General features: G+C 43.0%; 1 protein-coding gene across 1 annotated transcript in view; it reads right to left on the reverse strand.

Annotated features, from left to right (window-relative positions):
* The window catches only part of PLCH1 (phospholipase C eta 1), a 126195-nt gene that overhangs the window by 38192 nt on the left and 70651 nt on the right, over positions 1–17352 (reverse strand). The window contains exons 6-9 of the mRNA XM_066620633.1: positions 12337–12430; positions 9440–9643; positions 4684–4804; positions 2775–2946 (exon numbers count right to left, since the gene is read on the reverse strand). Of these exons, the coding sequence (XP_066476730.1) occupies positions 2775–2946; positions 4684–4804; positions 9440–9643; positions 12337–12430 (591 nt within the window). The remainder of the gene's footprint in view (positions 1–2774; positions 2947–4683; positions 4805–9439; positions 9644–12336; positions 12431–17352) is intronic.

The following is a 17352-nucleotide window of genomic DNA, read 5'->3' on the forward strand; positions in this document are numbered from 1 at the left end:
AACATGTTTAGCTAAACATGTTTGGAAATGCAACCTGAGAGAGTAAGAACCAGCTCTCATTAGAGAGCACATTCCACATGTGAGACATGAACCATTCCGTCCAGTTCTGGGCCTGAACTGGAAGGAAGCAGACCACTAACACCAGAAGCAAGCTAGCCTTTCCTAATGGCAAGTAATTTTTCTGCTGCATCTCTGCATGGTGGTGGTGGTGGTGGGGTACTGTTGATCAAACGATCTACTGACATGCTATACCTCATTTACACATCTCCATGAATGATTTGCATTAGAGGGTGGGTTCAATCAAGAACAGTGTTTAATCTGTTAAGATTACACTAAGTACACAGACCTGTAACACATTAACATGCTTTGCATGCTGAGCGTCCCAGGTTCACAACCCTTGGCATCTCCAGGGAGGGCTGTACAAAAACAGCTCTGTCTATAAACCCTGACGGATCTACACTGTTATCATAAACAATACTGTGCTACAGAGACCAATGACTTGGCTCAGCAGTTTCATATATTTCTCCAAGGGTCTTCTACTTGCCTGCAGCAAGTGGCTAATTGCAAAGTACTTTACAAAGTACTTGCAAACACTTTTGTCCATTCTGTTTGGTTAGTTGTGGAGTGGGGCTTTTCCTTGAAACAAAAGTTACTGGTTATTTTTTTTAATAACAGTGTACTTGTTGGACTAGCTGAATCAATAATGTTACTCATGTATTGACAGAATCTTTCTTGCTGGAGCAGATCAACTACAATATTCGGAAGAGTACTATTGATAAAAGGCCTGACTGAGATTGATGTTCGTGTGACAAAATACATGCTCACTGATTTTGATGAGCATCAAACACCAATAAGGGCACCATTACTCTGTGGAGGATGCCCACCGCACATCATTTATAGTCACTTTGATAAGTAAGGCAAGAGCACTGGTTCCAAACAGAAGCATAGGAAACAAAAAAAAATGCATCAAAAAATACCGGGCTGGCTTAGAAAGAACCAGAAAAAAAAAACTGAAAATGTTGTTGAACTGATCAGAAACAGTTACTACTGTAATATGAAAATAAAAATACAGGTGGGCCCTCAGTAGCCACAGGGATTCTGTTCCCAGAACCACTACAGATATTGAAATCCATGAATGGTGAAGTCCACAGATTTGGGCACCTGAAATCCTCTGAATGCAACCGGAGTTGTACTCCGGTCATGTCCAGAGGACCTTCTGAGGCCTCAGAAAGCCTTTTGAAGGCTCTGGAAGATCAAAAATCATGACTTCCACTTTTTGACTGAAAAATGAAGGCCTTCTGAGGCGACCCTCAGAAGGTCCTCTGGAGGCGACAGTTTCAGTCACCTCTGAAGAATACAGGCTGGACCCACCCCACGGGTTTGGAACCCACGAATGATAAAATCCAAGGGTTCCAAATTCGCAGGCAATGTGAGCTGCCTGTTTATGTAAATGCAAGTTGTTACCCTAATGAACTTTCTGAACATTTCTGAACAATTCATTTCAAAAGAGGATGTTCTCAAAAAGAAAGAATTTGTTAAAAGGAAAAGAAGAGACAGGATCCTGCAGATTAATTGAAGTCAATACAATAGATAAAATATAAACTCCAGATGAAGAAAGGCACAGACAAATCCAAGACAATGTGAGTGTGAAAGACATAGAGAGAAAAGGAAATAAGAAGGTTTCCCTTTAAAAAGGAGGAGTCTAATCTGAATGAGGGAAAGGGAGCAATAAGTCTGGGGAAACAACATATTTAAGTTGACAACGAGGCATGCAAAAGCAATGCCAAGAGCATTCTGCTAAAAATACTAATTTCTTTAAATACATCAGAGGCAGGAAACCAGCCAGGGAACCTTTCTCATTAGATGAGAAAAATGTGAATTGGGGGGATTGCAGAGAAGCTGAATGAATTTTTGCATCTTGTCTTCACTGTGAAAAACGTTGGACAGATACTGGTGTGTGACCACCTCTTCTGGGGGGGGAGGTGTCTGAGGAACAAAGTCAATTAGAGATGACAGAGGAAGAAGTTCTGGGGCAAACTGACCAATCTAAAAAACGAGAAGTCACAGGCCCCAGATAGCATAAAGCTGAGACTTCTGAAGAGACTCAAATGTTAAATTGCTGCTCTAACAAAAGCATGCAAGACATGAAACAAACAACAAAATGGGCTCTGTTCCCAGGTTAGAACTCCAGACCTGCAAGGAAACTCTGCTCTCTGAAAAGCAGTCTCAAAAACCAGAAGGGTTCTGTTCTCTGGGACATTCGGGTTTGTGGGCTTCCCTTCTATCACATCAGGAACGTACAGAGATTTTGTCTATTATATGTTACAAATGCAAACATGTCTATTTCAACAAGTGTATACATGGACAGGCAGATACGCAGATTCATTAAGAATCTACACACAGAGGATTCCTTCAACTTCCAGTTCACTTTGTGTCAGGTTGCAGCCCCTTCTATGGTCCAAACTGAATGAAGGTGGTTTTTCTTTCTTTTGACAGTATAAACAAAAACAAATTGCAATCAAATATATTAAACTGCTAGGACAGTAGTGGATCTGCTGCATGGACAACCCTAGCTTTTTCCAACTATCTCGGGGACAAAACCACATGTTATGGTTCCGTCATTACATCACACTTTTCATTCAGTTGTACACCACAGCACAAGAATGGAGGGTGAAAAAAAATCTCATCTTTCAAAAGGAACATGAGAAAAGGGGAAGAGGTGAGGACAAAAACAATTCAGCAACTAGCAAGCGTCACTCACTGCAGTCATTTACCTTGACTAGGATTTTTCCTCTCAAACTTTGCGGGCTCGGGAGTTGTTTGGAATCCCCTCCGCTCACCGAAGTCAAGTCCAGCTTGTCACCAAAAATCTCTTTGAGGTATTGAGCAATTTTCTTTTGCTGTTGAATACTGCAGTGGTTTTCAATAGACAGTATAATTGGAAACCTAAAAGGGGAGGGAAAAAACCCTCTAAGGTGTTTGTGATTCACCTTGACAAACAACTGGCCTACTCTAATGCAACTTACAGTGCACAACTATTATATGGGTTGTAGCCTAATGAGCACAAGTGAAAAGAAGTTCATGATGGCCCATGTCCCTGCCACCTCCGTGGCCCAGCAACCCTCTACATCAGAGGTCTCCCTGGGGCCCAGAAGCCACATCCAGCACCCTGAAAGATTTTATCTGGCCCGCAGCAACTTAAAATACTTTTATTGCTAATTTTTTTTTTTTGGCTATCATTTGATGTTTTTACTCATGATATATCATTTCTTAGTTCGAGCACGGCATTGTTCTTTTCTAATTGTCACATTTCTATTTTGTTCTGAATCGTATCATGCTGATTTCAAAATATCCATAAAACTTATTCATTCATTTATAAAACTTAGGGGGTTTTTTTGGAGGGAGGGCCTGCAAAAATATGTAAAATATACAATGGGGCCGTCGTACTGAAAGGTTTGGAGACCCCTGTTCTACAACCATCAAAAATTTGCTCCATGGGGTTAGTTCCCTCATTGAGCACGTCTGTATGATATGCAGAAGGCAGCAAAGTTAAGGAGGGATAGGTAAAAATGCCCCCCTTCCCCTTTATATGACTGGAAGCGCCTTCTTTTCACAGAAGAAAAACGTAGCATACAAGCTGTTATATGTTGGTTTTGTTCCTGGCTTGTTAAGATTGCTTTCATCTTTCCTGAAGCTGAAAATCCTCCCACATAAGCATGAAACCTGGCTATCAGTAAAATGGAGCATCTCTCTTCATCAGACAGATAATGATGGAAGAAGAGGAGAAATGGAATTGAGCTTCATGCTTCCTCATCATCTCCCTTCCTCCCAAATACCAACCCTCTCTCAGTGTCATAGAGTGCCTTTTGCTTGGAAGGGAAGAGAAAGATGGACATAATTCCCCATCATCCCCAGAAATAAAGCACCACCCTCTACCCTACTCTCTCCTCGTGTGATTCTTTCTTCACATGTTTTGGGCATTTGTCAGTTCCCTCCCTTATATTGAGAGACAAGAAGGAACTTGCTTACATTTGGTCCTAATGCCTGAATTTACCAAGGATAAGCGGTAAGTCTCTTGGATCTCTAATGAACATACAATTATCTTCCCCATATCCAGCCTTCTCTCCCCAGCCTTGCTGCTGTGATTCATACCCTTTGGAAATGTCAAAAGCAGCATCAGTTGCTATTTCTCTCAAAACAGCCATGGTAGTAAAGATAGGAGAAGCCAGCAAAGAAACCAGGGAAAAAATCTTTAATGACTTTCACTAAACAATCAATACTGCCCCTTGAAGCCTTGGACAAAAAAGGAATAGTGCTATTGCAAAGAATGCCTATTGCCACTGACATTGAGAATTATTTCCTTAAGCTCATAGCTATGTTCTTGTTGCTGCTGACTTTTGCAGCCTTTCAAACTCTTGGAAGTAAGTCCAATATAATCAATTTCAGCAGTAAAATAATCTCACTTTCTCTGGACTATGTCTTGAGTTAGTTATACAGTTTGCTTTAGCCTCAAAAGGATCGATGAATGTGAATGAAAATCCCATTTTTAAATGACCTCTTTAATAATATAAACACAGCAGTGGACAAAGAATGTCACAGGATTCCGCATATCCTCAGGAGATTAGGAGACTGCAAACAAGACACATGACTCACACATAGGTGCAAAGTTCCTTTTATACGTACTCATTTTTGACAAAGGCATTTTTGTTGATCGCTTCTACTACATCTTTAAAAAGTATTTTGGAAGTTAGAGTATAACCATGGTGCACAACGGGCTCGCCATCTGGACCATCCCAGCAGTCAACTATCAAGACAGGAAAGGGAGACATTAAACCATTTCTGCCCAATGTTGTACATCTGCAACAGGGACCAAAATTGTACACCTGTGGGCTGGGCAAAAATGGGTTAAAGAAATATCTTTTAGAGGAACAAACTGCCATTTTTTGCTGGAAAGGAAAGAAAATATACATAAAAATCAGGCATGCACAAATCCTGCCCTCAATAAATGGACATTCTTTGATCATTTGTATCATAATAGATTGAAGGAATAGTACAGCGGTTCTCAAACTTTGAGCACTGGGACCCACTTCTTAGACTGAGAACCTGCCAGGGCCCACTGGAAGTGATGTCATGACCGGAAGTGACATCATCATGCAGTAAAATGTTTAACAATCTTAGGCTGCAGTCCTACCGGCACTTACCCAGGAGTGAGTCCCATTTACTATCATTGTTAAAAGTATATACATAGTAGCCTGTTAAAAGTACAGATCTCTAACATTTCCCCAGATGCAGTCACACACCACGGTAGCATCAAGAATATTAAAAATAAAATATTCAAATGAATAGGGACCCACCTGAAATTGGGCCGTGACCCACCTAGTGGGTCTCAAACCACAGTTTGAGAAACACTGGTCTATAGACTTGACTATGGTGAAGACAAATTATGTTTTCCTTCAGATACCTATGTTTTGACTATGAAGATATTGTGTGCAGAATTATTTCTACGGCCGTGATAAATGACTGACAGCCCAATCCTATCCAACGTTCCTTCACCGCATACACCGCAACCGCAGTGCAGCCCAATAAATGTTCCCAAACCTTAATGAGGCCTCTGTGACTGCACCCCCAACACAGGAAGCAGTGCAAACCCCATAGGCAGAGCAGCACCAGCACTGGAAAATTGAATAGGATTGGGCTGTGAGGCTGCAATCCTAACCACACTTTCCTGAGAGTAAGCCCCATTGAACAAAATAGGACTTACTTCTGAGTAGACCTGGTTAGGATTGTGCCCTGAGCTAACTGCATAGCTAATAGATTTCCAAAATGTCCACCTTGACAGATAGCAAAGTTCAGATACAACTTTTAAAAATATACAATTGATTGAAAAAATTATCAGCAAAAATATTAAAACAGTTTGTTGCGTAAGCAGAATTTTCAGGTACATTTATTACTGGATGTCAAATAGTTAATTTGTTCAGGTGCTGGTAGAGTTTAACATATGCATACAAACAGACTCCAGAGCCATTTCAGAGATCAGAGAAGTGATCTGAGCTCCACTATATTAGGTCTCTGTAAATGCAGTTCTCAGAACTCTAATCAAGCACTTCCTAAGTTCATAATTGCATTGCTTTGTTTCGGCCGCTTCTGCGTACAATCTTTTTTTCCTAAAAGTAGGATTGTTCAAGCAAACCCTTCTGGAGAGTCATGTTATATTCTTAGGAAATAAACATTTTAGAGAGTGAATTTTTTCAGGCTGGGCTCTTTTTATTGATTTTGTCCACTGTAAAGCAGACTTGCCCTAAAACCCTCACCTGGTTTCCAGTGTCAACCTGCAATGCATGTCCCAGCGAGTGACATTTTTTTTGCCACTCTTTTTATTGACTTGTTTTGGCCATGTCAAAAGCAGCTGCTTTAACGGCACTTGAAGCGCTGCTCACGTACCCAGCAGCTGGCTCCAGGTGGTTGCCATTTTGTCCATTAAAATGTACCTGGAAATGACTCTGAGGCATGTTGCATTTGAAAGGCAAATATGGCAACTGGCAGGTGCCAGCCACCAAGAATACCATCGGCAGTTCCATGGCTGTTAAAGCAGCCACTGCCCACAGAGGTACAGCAAAAACAAGGTCTAAAACAGGGAAAGGAACACTAAGAACATAGAGGACACCCCTGCTGATGACAGCAGAGGCAGAAGGTATTTGTTTTTTAATGCAGCTGCTCAGAGGCATAACTAGGACTACAGCCTGAGGGGCACCTGCCCCTCGCACAACACCAAGAGGGTGTGTATGACTGCCTTTCAGGCTCCGCCTTATAGGATGCTCGCAGAGTCACACCCCCGTTTCTTCTCCTTCAAAGAGAAGCCTCCACTGGAGAAGGAACAGGGGCAAGAAGCCACTGCAGCAAGGGCTCCTTCCTTCCGGGAACCTAGCAGTGATGTCACGATGTCACATAATGTCATGATGTCACCTGGGCAGTGCATTATGCCTCTGCAGCTGCCACTGCCATCTTTGGGAAGCAGATGAGTAAAACATTTTGCTGGTGGGTAGCCATTTAGTTATTTGTCTGTAAATCGCTTTATGAACTTGTTGTTGAAAAGCAGTAGATATATAAATACTGCTACTAATAATAACAATTACTTTGACAAGACTGTTGTAAAGCACCTATTTAGTATTATATATTTATTATAAGAAACCTTCCTGCTTGGAAAAAAAAAATGTTATGCCATACTGAATGTCCGAAAGATGGTATATGCATCTAGAGCAGTGGTTCTCAAACTGGTGGGTCGCAACCCACCAGCTTGTGCAAAGCTGCCCCGTTCCCTTTAAGGGGTGGGGGCAGAGGGAAAGAAGCAAAGCAATCCCCAGGATCGCGCCCCTGCGGGGAGAGGAGGGCTACGTTTTCACAAACGTAGCGCAGCGCTTGCAGGGCTCTCCGCGGCTTGTAAACTGTGCAAGTTCCAAGCGCGATTAAACCAGAAATGGAATTTCCGGTTTCGTAGCACTTGGAACTTTCACTATTTACAAGCCGCGGAAAGCCCTGCAAGCGCTGTTCTGGGTTCCCCGCACCCCTCGGACCCTGGGAACATGTATGGTTTGTGAAGACATAGCCCCCCTCCCCCCACAGGGACATGATCCTGGGGATTGCTTTGCTGCCCCTGTCCCCGCCCCCGCAAAGACTTACCCCGGGAGTAAATCTCCCAGGAAGTTTGAGAACCACTGATCTAGAGTTTGGGAACCACTAATCTAGAGGGCATACTATTTTTTGCATCATGTAAAGTTAATGGCATCTGGAGGCCTCCTGGGGGAAGGGAATATTTGTTCCCATCCCCCAGGGTAAACCCCCGCTGCCCTCATGAGTCAGACTTGCACCATGATATCACTGGTACAAATCTGCATGGACCTGTGAAGACAGATCATCCTGGAAAGGACAATAGAATTTGGCAGGCACTACAGCAGCTGAATATGCCCTTTCTGGGTCCAGTCTGCCTTCCTCCCCCAAGTTGCCTCCCATTCCACATACCCCTGACCTATTGCACCCCTGCACCACCACATTTCCGCCTCCTACAAGGCCTTATCTGGGGCAGTGGGTATCCCTGGTTCATCTTCATGTGGAACCAGCCACTCACTGCTTCTGCCAGCAGCCAGGCTGCGCTCTCCAGCATTGCTGCATTTGCAACAGCTGGAAAGTACATTATGGCACCGGAATATGTGTTCTGGAGGCATAACAGCCAGATAGGATTAGGCTGTTAAATCTGCCTTTTTAAAGGTTACTCAACACCAGGAGTGCTCAAACCCTGGCCCGGGGGCCACTTGTGGCCCTCAGGGACTCAGTCCGGCCCGCGGGGAGCCCCCTATCTCCAATGAGCCTCTGGCCCTCCGGAGACTTGCTGGAGCCCATGCTGGCCCAACGCAACTGCTCTCAGCGTGAAGATGACTGTTTGACCTCTTGCATGAGCTATGGGATGAGGGTTCCCTCCACTGCTTGTTGTTTCACATTTGTGGCAGCAAAGGAAAAACCAGTCTTGCTTTGTGCAAGGACTTTTATAGGCCTTGAGTTATTGCAAGACCTTCATTCATTCATACAAGTTCCATCTCTAATATAGTCATTTATGCAAACTTATTCAAATTTGAAATGTAAATTAATTTGGCCCCCAACACAGTGTCTGAGAGATGATGTGGCCTTCCTGCCAAAAAGTTTGGACACCCCTGCTCAACACTGAAAAAAAATCACTCATTATTACTGAAGAATTACCCTCCAAAAAGAGAATTTCTTGGCACTATTTTAGCAGAATCTCCAGAATCTCTAAGCACTGAATGGAACTGCTAGATTGGGGCTCCTGTTTTAAAATGAGACATGGTTGGCAAAAAGCACTCTTCAGAACAGGGATGACAAAGTGGTGGTGAAGAAGGAAGGCTTAGCCTAAATCATACAAGGTAGTTCCCTCCTTCAACTTGCCTGTCCTTAGAAGACACAGTAAATAAATGATCCCCCTTTCTTCTTGCTGTTCCTGAAATACATGAAGATTGCCAATCCATTTCCCCTTAATTTTCCTCTCTAAAATGAATGAATTGTATTATATGATTCATGTGTTGTATTCAACTAATGTAAGATATGACTAACTTCCATTGAAATTAATGGGATTTATGTAAGTCATGATTAATTCGTCTCAATGGTGCTGGGTCATGACTAGTTTTCTTTGGACAGTCAAACCCAAAGGAAGTTAGTCATCATTAAGTATATTCCATTTCTTAATGTTTTCTTCATATAATCTATTATCAACAGCCTCTGTCATCTTGTAGCTCTTCTATGAATCCTTTCTAACTTTATAAACCTGAGACAAAATTGACAATTGTGTCCTGCTGGGGAAAGTTAACTTGGTCATTCAGTTCCAAACTCCCAGCAATATTCCATGCAAAATGAAATCAGATATTCGCAAAAAGACCTTCAAGACATCGGCAGCCATCTTGGAGAACTCGGGCATACATCTCAACTTTAGACTGAGAAAGAAGCTGGTCTCCAGTTAGGTATGTGTTGTGAGATGAAGCAATGTAATAATTGCAGAGGGGTTGATCCATATCCTGGTGCACTTCGCTGTGCAGTGGGTTGAACACATCACAGGCAGGGCTGCGCATGAAGTTGGTAAAGCCTGAAACAAAGGAGAAACATTGAGTATTCAGTATTATACTCAAGCACTAAAATAAAGTTGTTGATACATAATTAGAAAGTATCATTACAAACAACAAGCAACTTGTTTATTTAGTAAAAACAGGTGCTGGTTCTCATCAATCGACCATTTCCTTGCTACCAAAAAGGCACATTTATGCCAATTTTGACCTGAGGCTGGGAGATAATAAGGTAGTCAAATTTATCCAAAGCTGAGCTGGGATTTGGTGTCAGGCAGTCTAGGAAAAATAAAGAGCAACCCTCTCCACTGGGACAAACATCAATTTAAGTTTCTGTGCAAAGTCAACTGTGCTCATAGGTTGCTGGACTCACATCAGTGGATAGAGTGACACAATGAACATCATCAGATGAATGCACAGGCAGTGGTGTCGCTGGGAGGGGGTGCAGGATACACTGAGTGACGCGCACAGGGAGTGACACCACTACTGGCCAACATTTTTTAAAATCTTGGTGTTTTTTAATAATACCATCACACTATATACCAATGGGAGGAGGTCCATCACAGGGGTGACGTGCTGGCTCCCACACTTGGTAATGCAAACCCTAATGATGCCACTGTACAGGGGGCTGTCCCCTCTGTTGAAATGCAAAATGAAGCCTCTGGACACCAAGAAAGCTGCATGTTTCCATTAGGGTCCACAGCTCCATGGAACTGATGGGTTTCTCCACCCTAAAGATCATAGCTGTTATCAGAACACTGCAATGAATGCTGATGGTCAAAGGAAGAAGAGACATGGGCAAGTCCCTTTCCCAAATCTCTCCCATTTATTCCTGTGTTCATCTGCCATTTGCTGCTGAGTGAGATTGCATTCTGTCATTAACATGAATTGATGCAGTGGGCCCCAGGCAACTGGAGTCTTAAGAACTCTTTCTACAAAAGGCAACCACAGAAGGAAGAGAGATTCAAGTAAAACAGTATAAGAAAATAATTGTTTTAAAAGCAGTTAGCATAAGGTTACAAAGATCCCAGAACCCCAGAGCCTGTTTATTAAGCTTTGCAGTCTGCCTGTTTTCTTCAGGCTCTTGGGAAGGACATATGTGATAAAAAAATTTTCTCAGGCCCTGGAGAGCTTCGCCTTGCCAATTCCAACGCACACATCCCGGCGAGATTGCTCAAGTTGTCTACTGTAGTTCCATCAGCAAAATCATCCCCTAGCAAACAGAGCAACACACATTGTCGCCCCTGCTAACAGAATTTACTCAACAACCTGAACAATGAGTTTCCGTCTTTCATATCTACATTTGAAAACCATTTCTCTTCCTTCTTCTACGACCATGAACAATTTGGAACTGGACTGATCCAGCAACGTGTGCAGGGAGCAACCAAGGCTGTGTCAATGGTGAACCTTTTAAAAAAAATACTGATATTCCTATTCAGCAAAATTGTCTTGCTCCATCATTGATGGTCTTCCAGCAGATTTAAAGACATATTTTGTTTAGGCAAGCATACTGTCTTCCCAATTTTTTGTAAAAGTATTAGGCCACAATCCTATACACACTGGGAGTAAGCCCCACTGAATTACATGGAGCTTACATCTTAGTAGACATGCCTAGGATTGTGTTGCTGAAGTGCTGCTCTGCTGTTGTTTTGATAGGATTTTTAAGCAATATCTATTTTTTTCCCCGGGGTCTATTTTATAGATTCTAAACACTTTGAGAAATATTTAGGATAAAATGGTGGAATAAAAATTCTAAAATAAAAATAAATAAGCCTGGCTAATCAGCTGTTTACTGGATTCAATATCCAGTTTGTTCTCTTCCTTGTCTTGATAGGCAAGAGTTTTGTTGGGCTACATACATGTAGCCTAGGCTGTTGAAATGGGTAGACAGTATTTCTCAACCAGTGGTATGGTTACCACTGGTGGTACTTGAGGTGATGTCTGGTACTCAAAGGACCCCCAGACACCTGCCACCTGGCAGTGAAACCAGTGATGTGACATGGCAAACAGTGGTAGGAGGCTTGACTTCATAGGCAGAACTCAAAGCGTGCTTTTTGCATGCTCAAAAAAGCCCTCCTGTCCATCCTGAGCCTCTTACTGGCATTTGTCATACCACATCTGGCTTCCCAATCTTAAAGTAACTGGAGATGACATCATCAACAGTTACTTCCAGTGGTGCTTCCATTAGGTGGATCATGCAAAGTGGTACGGTGGTGGACAAACGTTGAGAAACACTGGGGTAGAGGAATCATACTGCACAGCATCAATTTACATGTGCAATTCTCCATCTAACTGGGAGGTCAACATATGAAAACCTGCTTCCACACACGTACACTAGCTAAATTGGGGCAATGGAATGTTATGTCACTCTCGCATAAAGGATGGCTGAACTGTAATCGCTCCCTGCCTAAAATGGCAACAGAAGGCAACCCTCCCTGTTCCACATGAAGAAGTGATGTGTGGCTGTCTTGGAACACCCTTCAGTTTCCCAAGGAAATCTTCCAAAAGAGTCTTTCCTATTTTCCTCTATATTCTTACCTGTGTTTTCTCCATCCGTTGAAATGCCTCAATTACTAGTTAGTCACCTTCATATTTCAGTTTCCTGCCACTACTTTTGCATATTCTACCCTGTCAAAGAACAGGCTGTTGCAGCTTTTGCTGTATGATTGTGATATAACATATTATCTGAACAAATTGAAAACTTGAAAGATGTTACCTTCTATGCCCAGTACATTTTGGGTCTTGTTTTCTTCTGAAACTTCAAATTTCTTTATGATGTCCAGACAATACTCCGTCGTCACATTATTCATCTGCACAAAAGACAGCACTGATATGTTTTTGACCCTTCTGAGTATAAGACCAACATATCAAAATCAGGCCCCAGAAGCAAGTTGAAAACTCCCATGGTCATACTCCGCATGTAGCCTGCCATGAATACCACTGACAGTAACAGTATTCTTCAATGACCTTTTAGACAGCTGGAGATTTTACTCTGTATAGTATCTTTTTTTTTGGGGGGGGGGGCATCCCATCTATCCATTTAAAGATGAACACCAAAAAAATGAGCAATCACAACTAAGAATGTACTCATATTTGTCAAGTTAGTAGAAAACAAGGTTACAGTAATTAAAAGTTGCAACAATATGTATTTATTTAAAAGTATATTATTGTCCCTGCCTTGCATCTCCTCTCTCAGAGAGAGAGGCACCTAAGGCAACTAAAAAACAATTCAACCATAAAACAAAACAACTGCCAGTTTCAACGAAACAAAATCAGAGCAAGCAGAGAAAAAACAACAACACATCCGCAGAAGCACAAAAGACCAATGAAAACAAGCGCCATAAGCAAGAGAGAATAGATATCCCTTAAGACTGAACCACATTTTTCTCCCAAGGCATGTGAGACAGTTTTGTGCTGCTTTTTCACTAAGTGTACACCATTAAAAAAATGCAGTAAGGAGCTGCAACCAGTCCCAGTTCTCAGATACGCTCTTCCCTGATGCAAGGGAAAGAAACCTGTGTACTGTACTTACCTCTCCTTTTAATAGGTATAGAGCTTTAATGGTTTGTGATTACCTTTCACTATAACGTGGCAACCTTGACTGCCAACACCCCCACCCCCGAGATAGTCTTGCTCTCCTAAACTGTCAGTTTGTCAGGCACTCCTAAATGAATTTCTGGCAAAAAAGAAAACCCACAAAAAAACAATCAAGTGTAACTTACAAGTGCTTGTAAGGAATGCTTCACCACCAGTCAGTGAAGGCTTGCAGATTGGGACCACACAATGACTATATTTATGTATTTCAAAATTCTCTATGGCACTTTGTATTATAAAAAGTAACGCAAAGCAGCATTTTTTGCCACAGGATGTGGTGATGGCGACTGGCCTGGACGCCTTTAAAAGGGGATTGGACAAATTTCTGGAGGAAAAATCCATTACAGGGTACAAGCCATGATGTGTATGCGCAACCTCCTGATTTTAGAAACGGGTTATATCAGAATGCCAGATGCAAGGGAGGGCACCAGGATGCAGGTCTCTTGTTATCTGGTGTGCTCCTTGGGGCATTTGGTGGGCCGCTGTGAGATACAGGAAGCTGGACTAGATGAGCCTATGGCCTGATCCAGTGGGGCTGTTCTTATGTTCATACAACTAACAGCCCAGTCCAGACCTACCCTGGAGCAGGCAGACTGGCTGACCTGTGATGCATCCAGAGCACGGCTAAGCCAGGTTGCAGCACAACTCAGAGTAAGGGGAATTCATTCTCCTTATCCCATCTCACACAGCAGCCCTATAGGGCTACTTGGATCTGTACCACCTAAAGAGGTGGCATAGATCAAAGCGGCCTGGTGTAAAGCCGGGCCATCCGGGATGGGGATTTGGTTCCAGCCTAAGTGTCAGATTCCAGTTCCACACCCCTCCCTGGCCCAGCCCAGCCCATCCCAGAATGCCCCCAGACCACCCTCCCTGAACCCCTGCACCAGTTGAGACAGGCCAGTGCAAACTTACCAGGCCCTGGCACAACCTGCCTCCTCCCATGGTGGCACAAAAGTGGCTTACAGCACTTTTGCGACACCTCCAAGCTGGTGCAAGAGACTTGCACCGGTCCAAGAGTGCTCTTGGATTGTGCTCTAATTAAAATAAAAGTTAGAAAATAAATGCAGCTGTAGATTTAAACAGCACTAAAAGCAATTAAATGCTCTATGCATGTGTGCACACATGCACACTCAGGATCTACCATCAAATGTTTTTTTCCTTACATAAGAGGTTACCTAATTTTACACCAGGCACATGAGATTTGCAGTAAGAGACAGGCTACCGACTTCCTTTTCGCCAACACAACTCTCAACCTTCATGGATTCAGGGATGGCACTAATGCATTGTCCTGAGCTGCTGGTAGGTTGCCAATGGCCTCACTTTCCAAAAGTTGCACAGTCTCTCCTAACTCCATCTTGGTTCCTTAGCAGTTCGGGACGTCAGCATGACACTTTCTTCTAAGGTCTTACAAAGTCAGGCTCAAATCTTCACCTTGGCATAATCTTATTTGCAAGCACTATCAATTCAGCCCAAGTGTCCAGTGGCCAAGTGTCTTCAACCTTCTTCTATATGATGTCTCTCCCACCAACAAGCTAAGCACAGGTGCAGCCCACACCCTGCCATACCTTTTGTCTATGGAGGGAACCAGGATGCAGATCTCTTGTTGTCTGGTGTGCTCCCTGGGGCATTTGGTGGGCTGCTGTGAGATACAGGAAGCTGGACCAGATGGGCTTAGGGCAGGGGTGCTCAATCGGTGGATCGCGATCTACCGGTAGATCACGAGGCAAAATGAGTAGATCACAGAGCCCTGTCTCTCCAAACCGTTAATATGTCAGTTTCGTCTAGTCACTAAACTAAACTGACATATTTAGCTGACACTAAACTGACACTGAAACTGACACTTTAGCTGCTCTTCAGGCATGCAACAACAAAACTGACAAAACTGACTAGACTCCAGCAGGGGCTCCATACATTAAAGGGGGTGTCTGTCAGACGCTTCCTTCCCCCCTGGTAGATCTCTGGGCCTTGCTGGGTTTCAAAGTAGCTCTCGAGCCAAAAAAGTGTGAGCACCCCTGGCCTAGGGCCTGATCTAGTGGAATTGTTCTTATGTTCTTATGTCTCTCAGGAACATTCCTGACTGGGGTGCAGTTAAGTCTTTGTGCCATCCTGGAATGACACACCTGAACTCAAATCAAGCCCTGAAAACCCCTGGCTGTATACCAGAAGATGTTCCAGATACCACTGTTCACCCAGGAATATCTTTGCATTCTTTGCTCTGGGAGCAGAATTTTAGGCATTTTCTTCCTTGCTGAAGGTGTCCATGCTCTCCATTTGGGTAGTCTCTTCCTCCACTAGAGACTTCCACTCTGTTTTTGTGAACTTTCTCTCACTTGGAGAGCCTCGTGCCTCTGTAGCCACCCTCATCTCCAGGGAAGTTAGTTTCCCTGCCCACCAGGTGGTACCTTTTTGGCTGCATTTTTCCTTTTTTCCCCAGGATCTGAAACCATGCAGTCTGGTTTTGCTTTGCAGGAGGACATCATAATCCAGCCTGCCCAGCAAATTAGAATATCTCTCTTCATCTAATCTTCATAACAACTCTTTTTCCCTTCTAAAATCCCCCTTTCCCCAGTGATTGTTTAAAACTTCCTCCAGATTTTCTCCTTCTCTCCAGCTGATTCATCTCTGGTGGAGGAAACTCAGTCCAACAATCTCTCTCTTTTTCTTTCACTCCTTCACTTAAATCAAGCCCTGTCCCAACAGAGCTAGTTAGAGGTCTCCTTTCATCCACAAACGCTTAAATCTATGTGCAACGAAACTTGCAAATACACATTGCCTTTTCCTTGTTTTCCTACTATATATTCTTTTGGAAAATTCTGCCTTATGGTTACTAATTAGGTTAGCCTGATTGGTGGCATTTTGAGGTTATTCAATGATCCCAGACAGACATACACTGCATTTTGATCTCTTGAGTATGAATTTCCGCCAATATGGTTTAATTCTGTGCTGAACAAACCTGGGCCTGAGACTCCCTGTGTGTGTGTCTGTGTACACAGGTACACACGTCTTCATGTGTATGAGAGCAGTGTTGGCAACAGGTAAGACTTCTCAAGCTTTTGTTGTGGGGCATGAGAAGTTAGTCTGACCTTCTATTACCTTTCTGCATGGCAGGTGACCACTGTCCTGCCCTAAGTGATCCCGCCTCTCCCCCCCCCTCCATTTCTGGCTTCCACCCTCAGTTGCCCGCACATGGATTTGTGGGCAACATTTGTAGAGGTGTTTGTTTCCGGTGAGTAAGATAGCATTACAGCCCAAGTCTTACTGAACACATTGGGCTTACTCCTGAAAATAATACCATTTTCAAACACTTCTAACCATTTGGAAATTAAATTCAGACCTTCTGGCTTCTGTGTGTAGTCAACTGAAAGGTACTTGCATTCCTTCCCTTACTCAGACTCCACTGCCCTGGCAAAGCCCGGAGGGACTTCCGATAGGGGACTTCCCCATTCAGCATAACAAAGTAAGGTCTTCATGCATGCGCAGAGTGGATCCCTTCTGAAGCAAACAGAAACCTGTTGCAAAGAAGGTCTATGTGCAAGAGAGCAGGGCAGGATCATTCTCACTGAGGACTTCAATTAGATGTCAAGATATAAACTCAAACGTGGTCTTTCCCAATGCTGCACAAAGCGAAGGTACAGCACAGCATTATTTTTCTGCAGCTGAGGTTTAGCATACAACACACTACAGGGGCCACTTATCCCAGCTTGATTTCAATAGCATGTAATGTGGCCTACAATATTCAACATACAACTAGAATGGTTCGGAGGGGGACCTTTGTCCATATTTGTCTAGAGTTCAGTAATCCTAAGCGTGTGACAAAAACCTTCCAATCCAAAATTGACTCTGTATAAAATTTATTACATTTTCTTTGTGCTTTGATTTCATTGTTTTCGTCTGGGGAAAAAAGCAACAAAAAACAAGCTCTGTATTCTCATCTACATTTCAATCATTTTAAATACATTCCCTAGAAAGGCTCCCTGTAAATGGATACTATTAACACTGTACTACCATACTGCTACACACAGCATTCCAAATGAAGAATATTAAAATTGCAAAAGCAAATGACCAGGAAAGTATATACACAAATACCTCCCTTAAAGGTCAGGGTGGTTTTCTGTTTGTCTCTGAAGAATCTGAAACA

The sequence above is a fragment of the Tiliqua scincoides genome, chromosome 3 (assembly GCF_035046505.1).
Source record: "Tiliqua scincoides isolate rTilSci1 chromosome 3, rTilSci1.hap2, whole genome shotgun sequence".
Classification (NCBI taxonomy): domain Eukaryota; kingdom Metazoa; phylum Chordata; class Lepidosauria; order Squamata; family Scincidae; genus Tiliqua; species Tiliqua scincoides.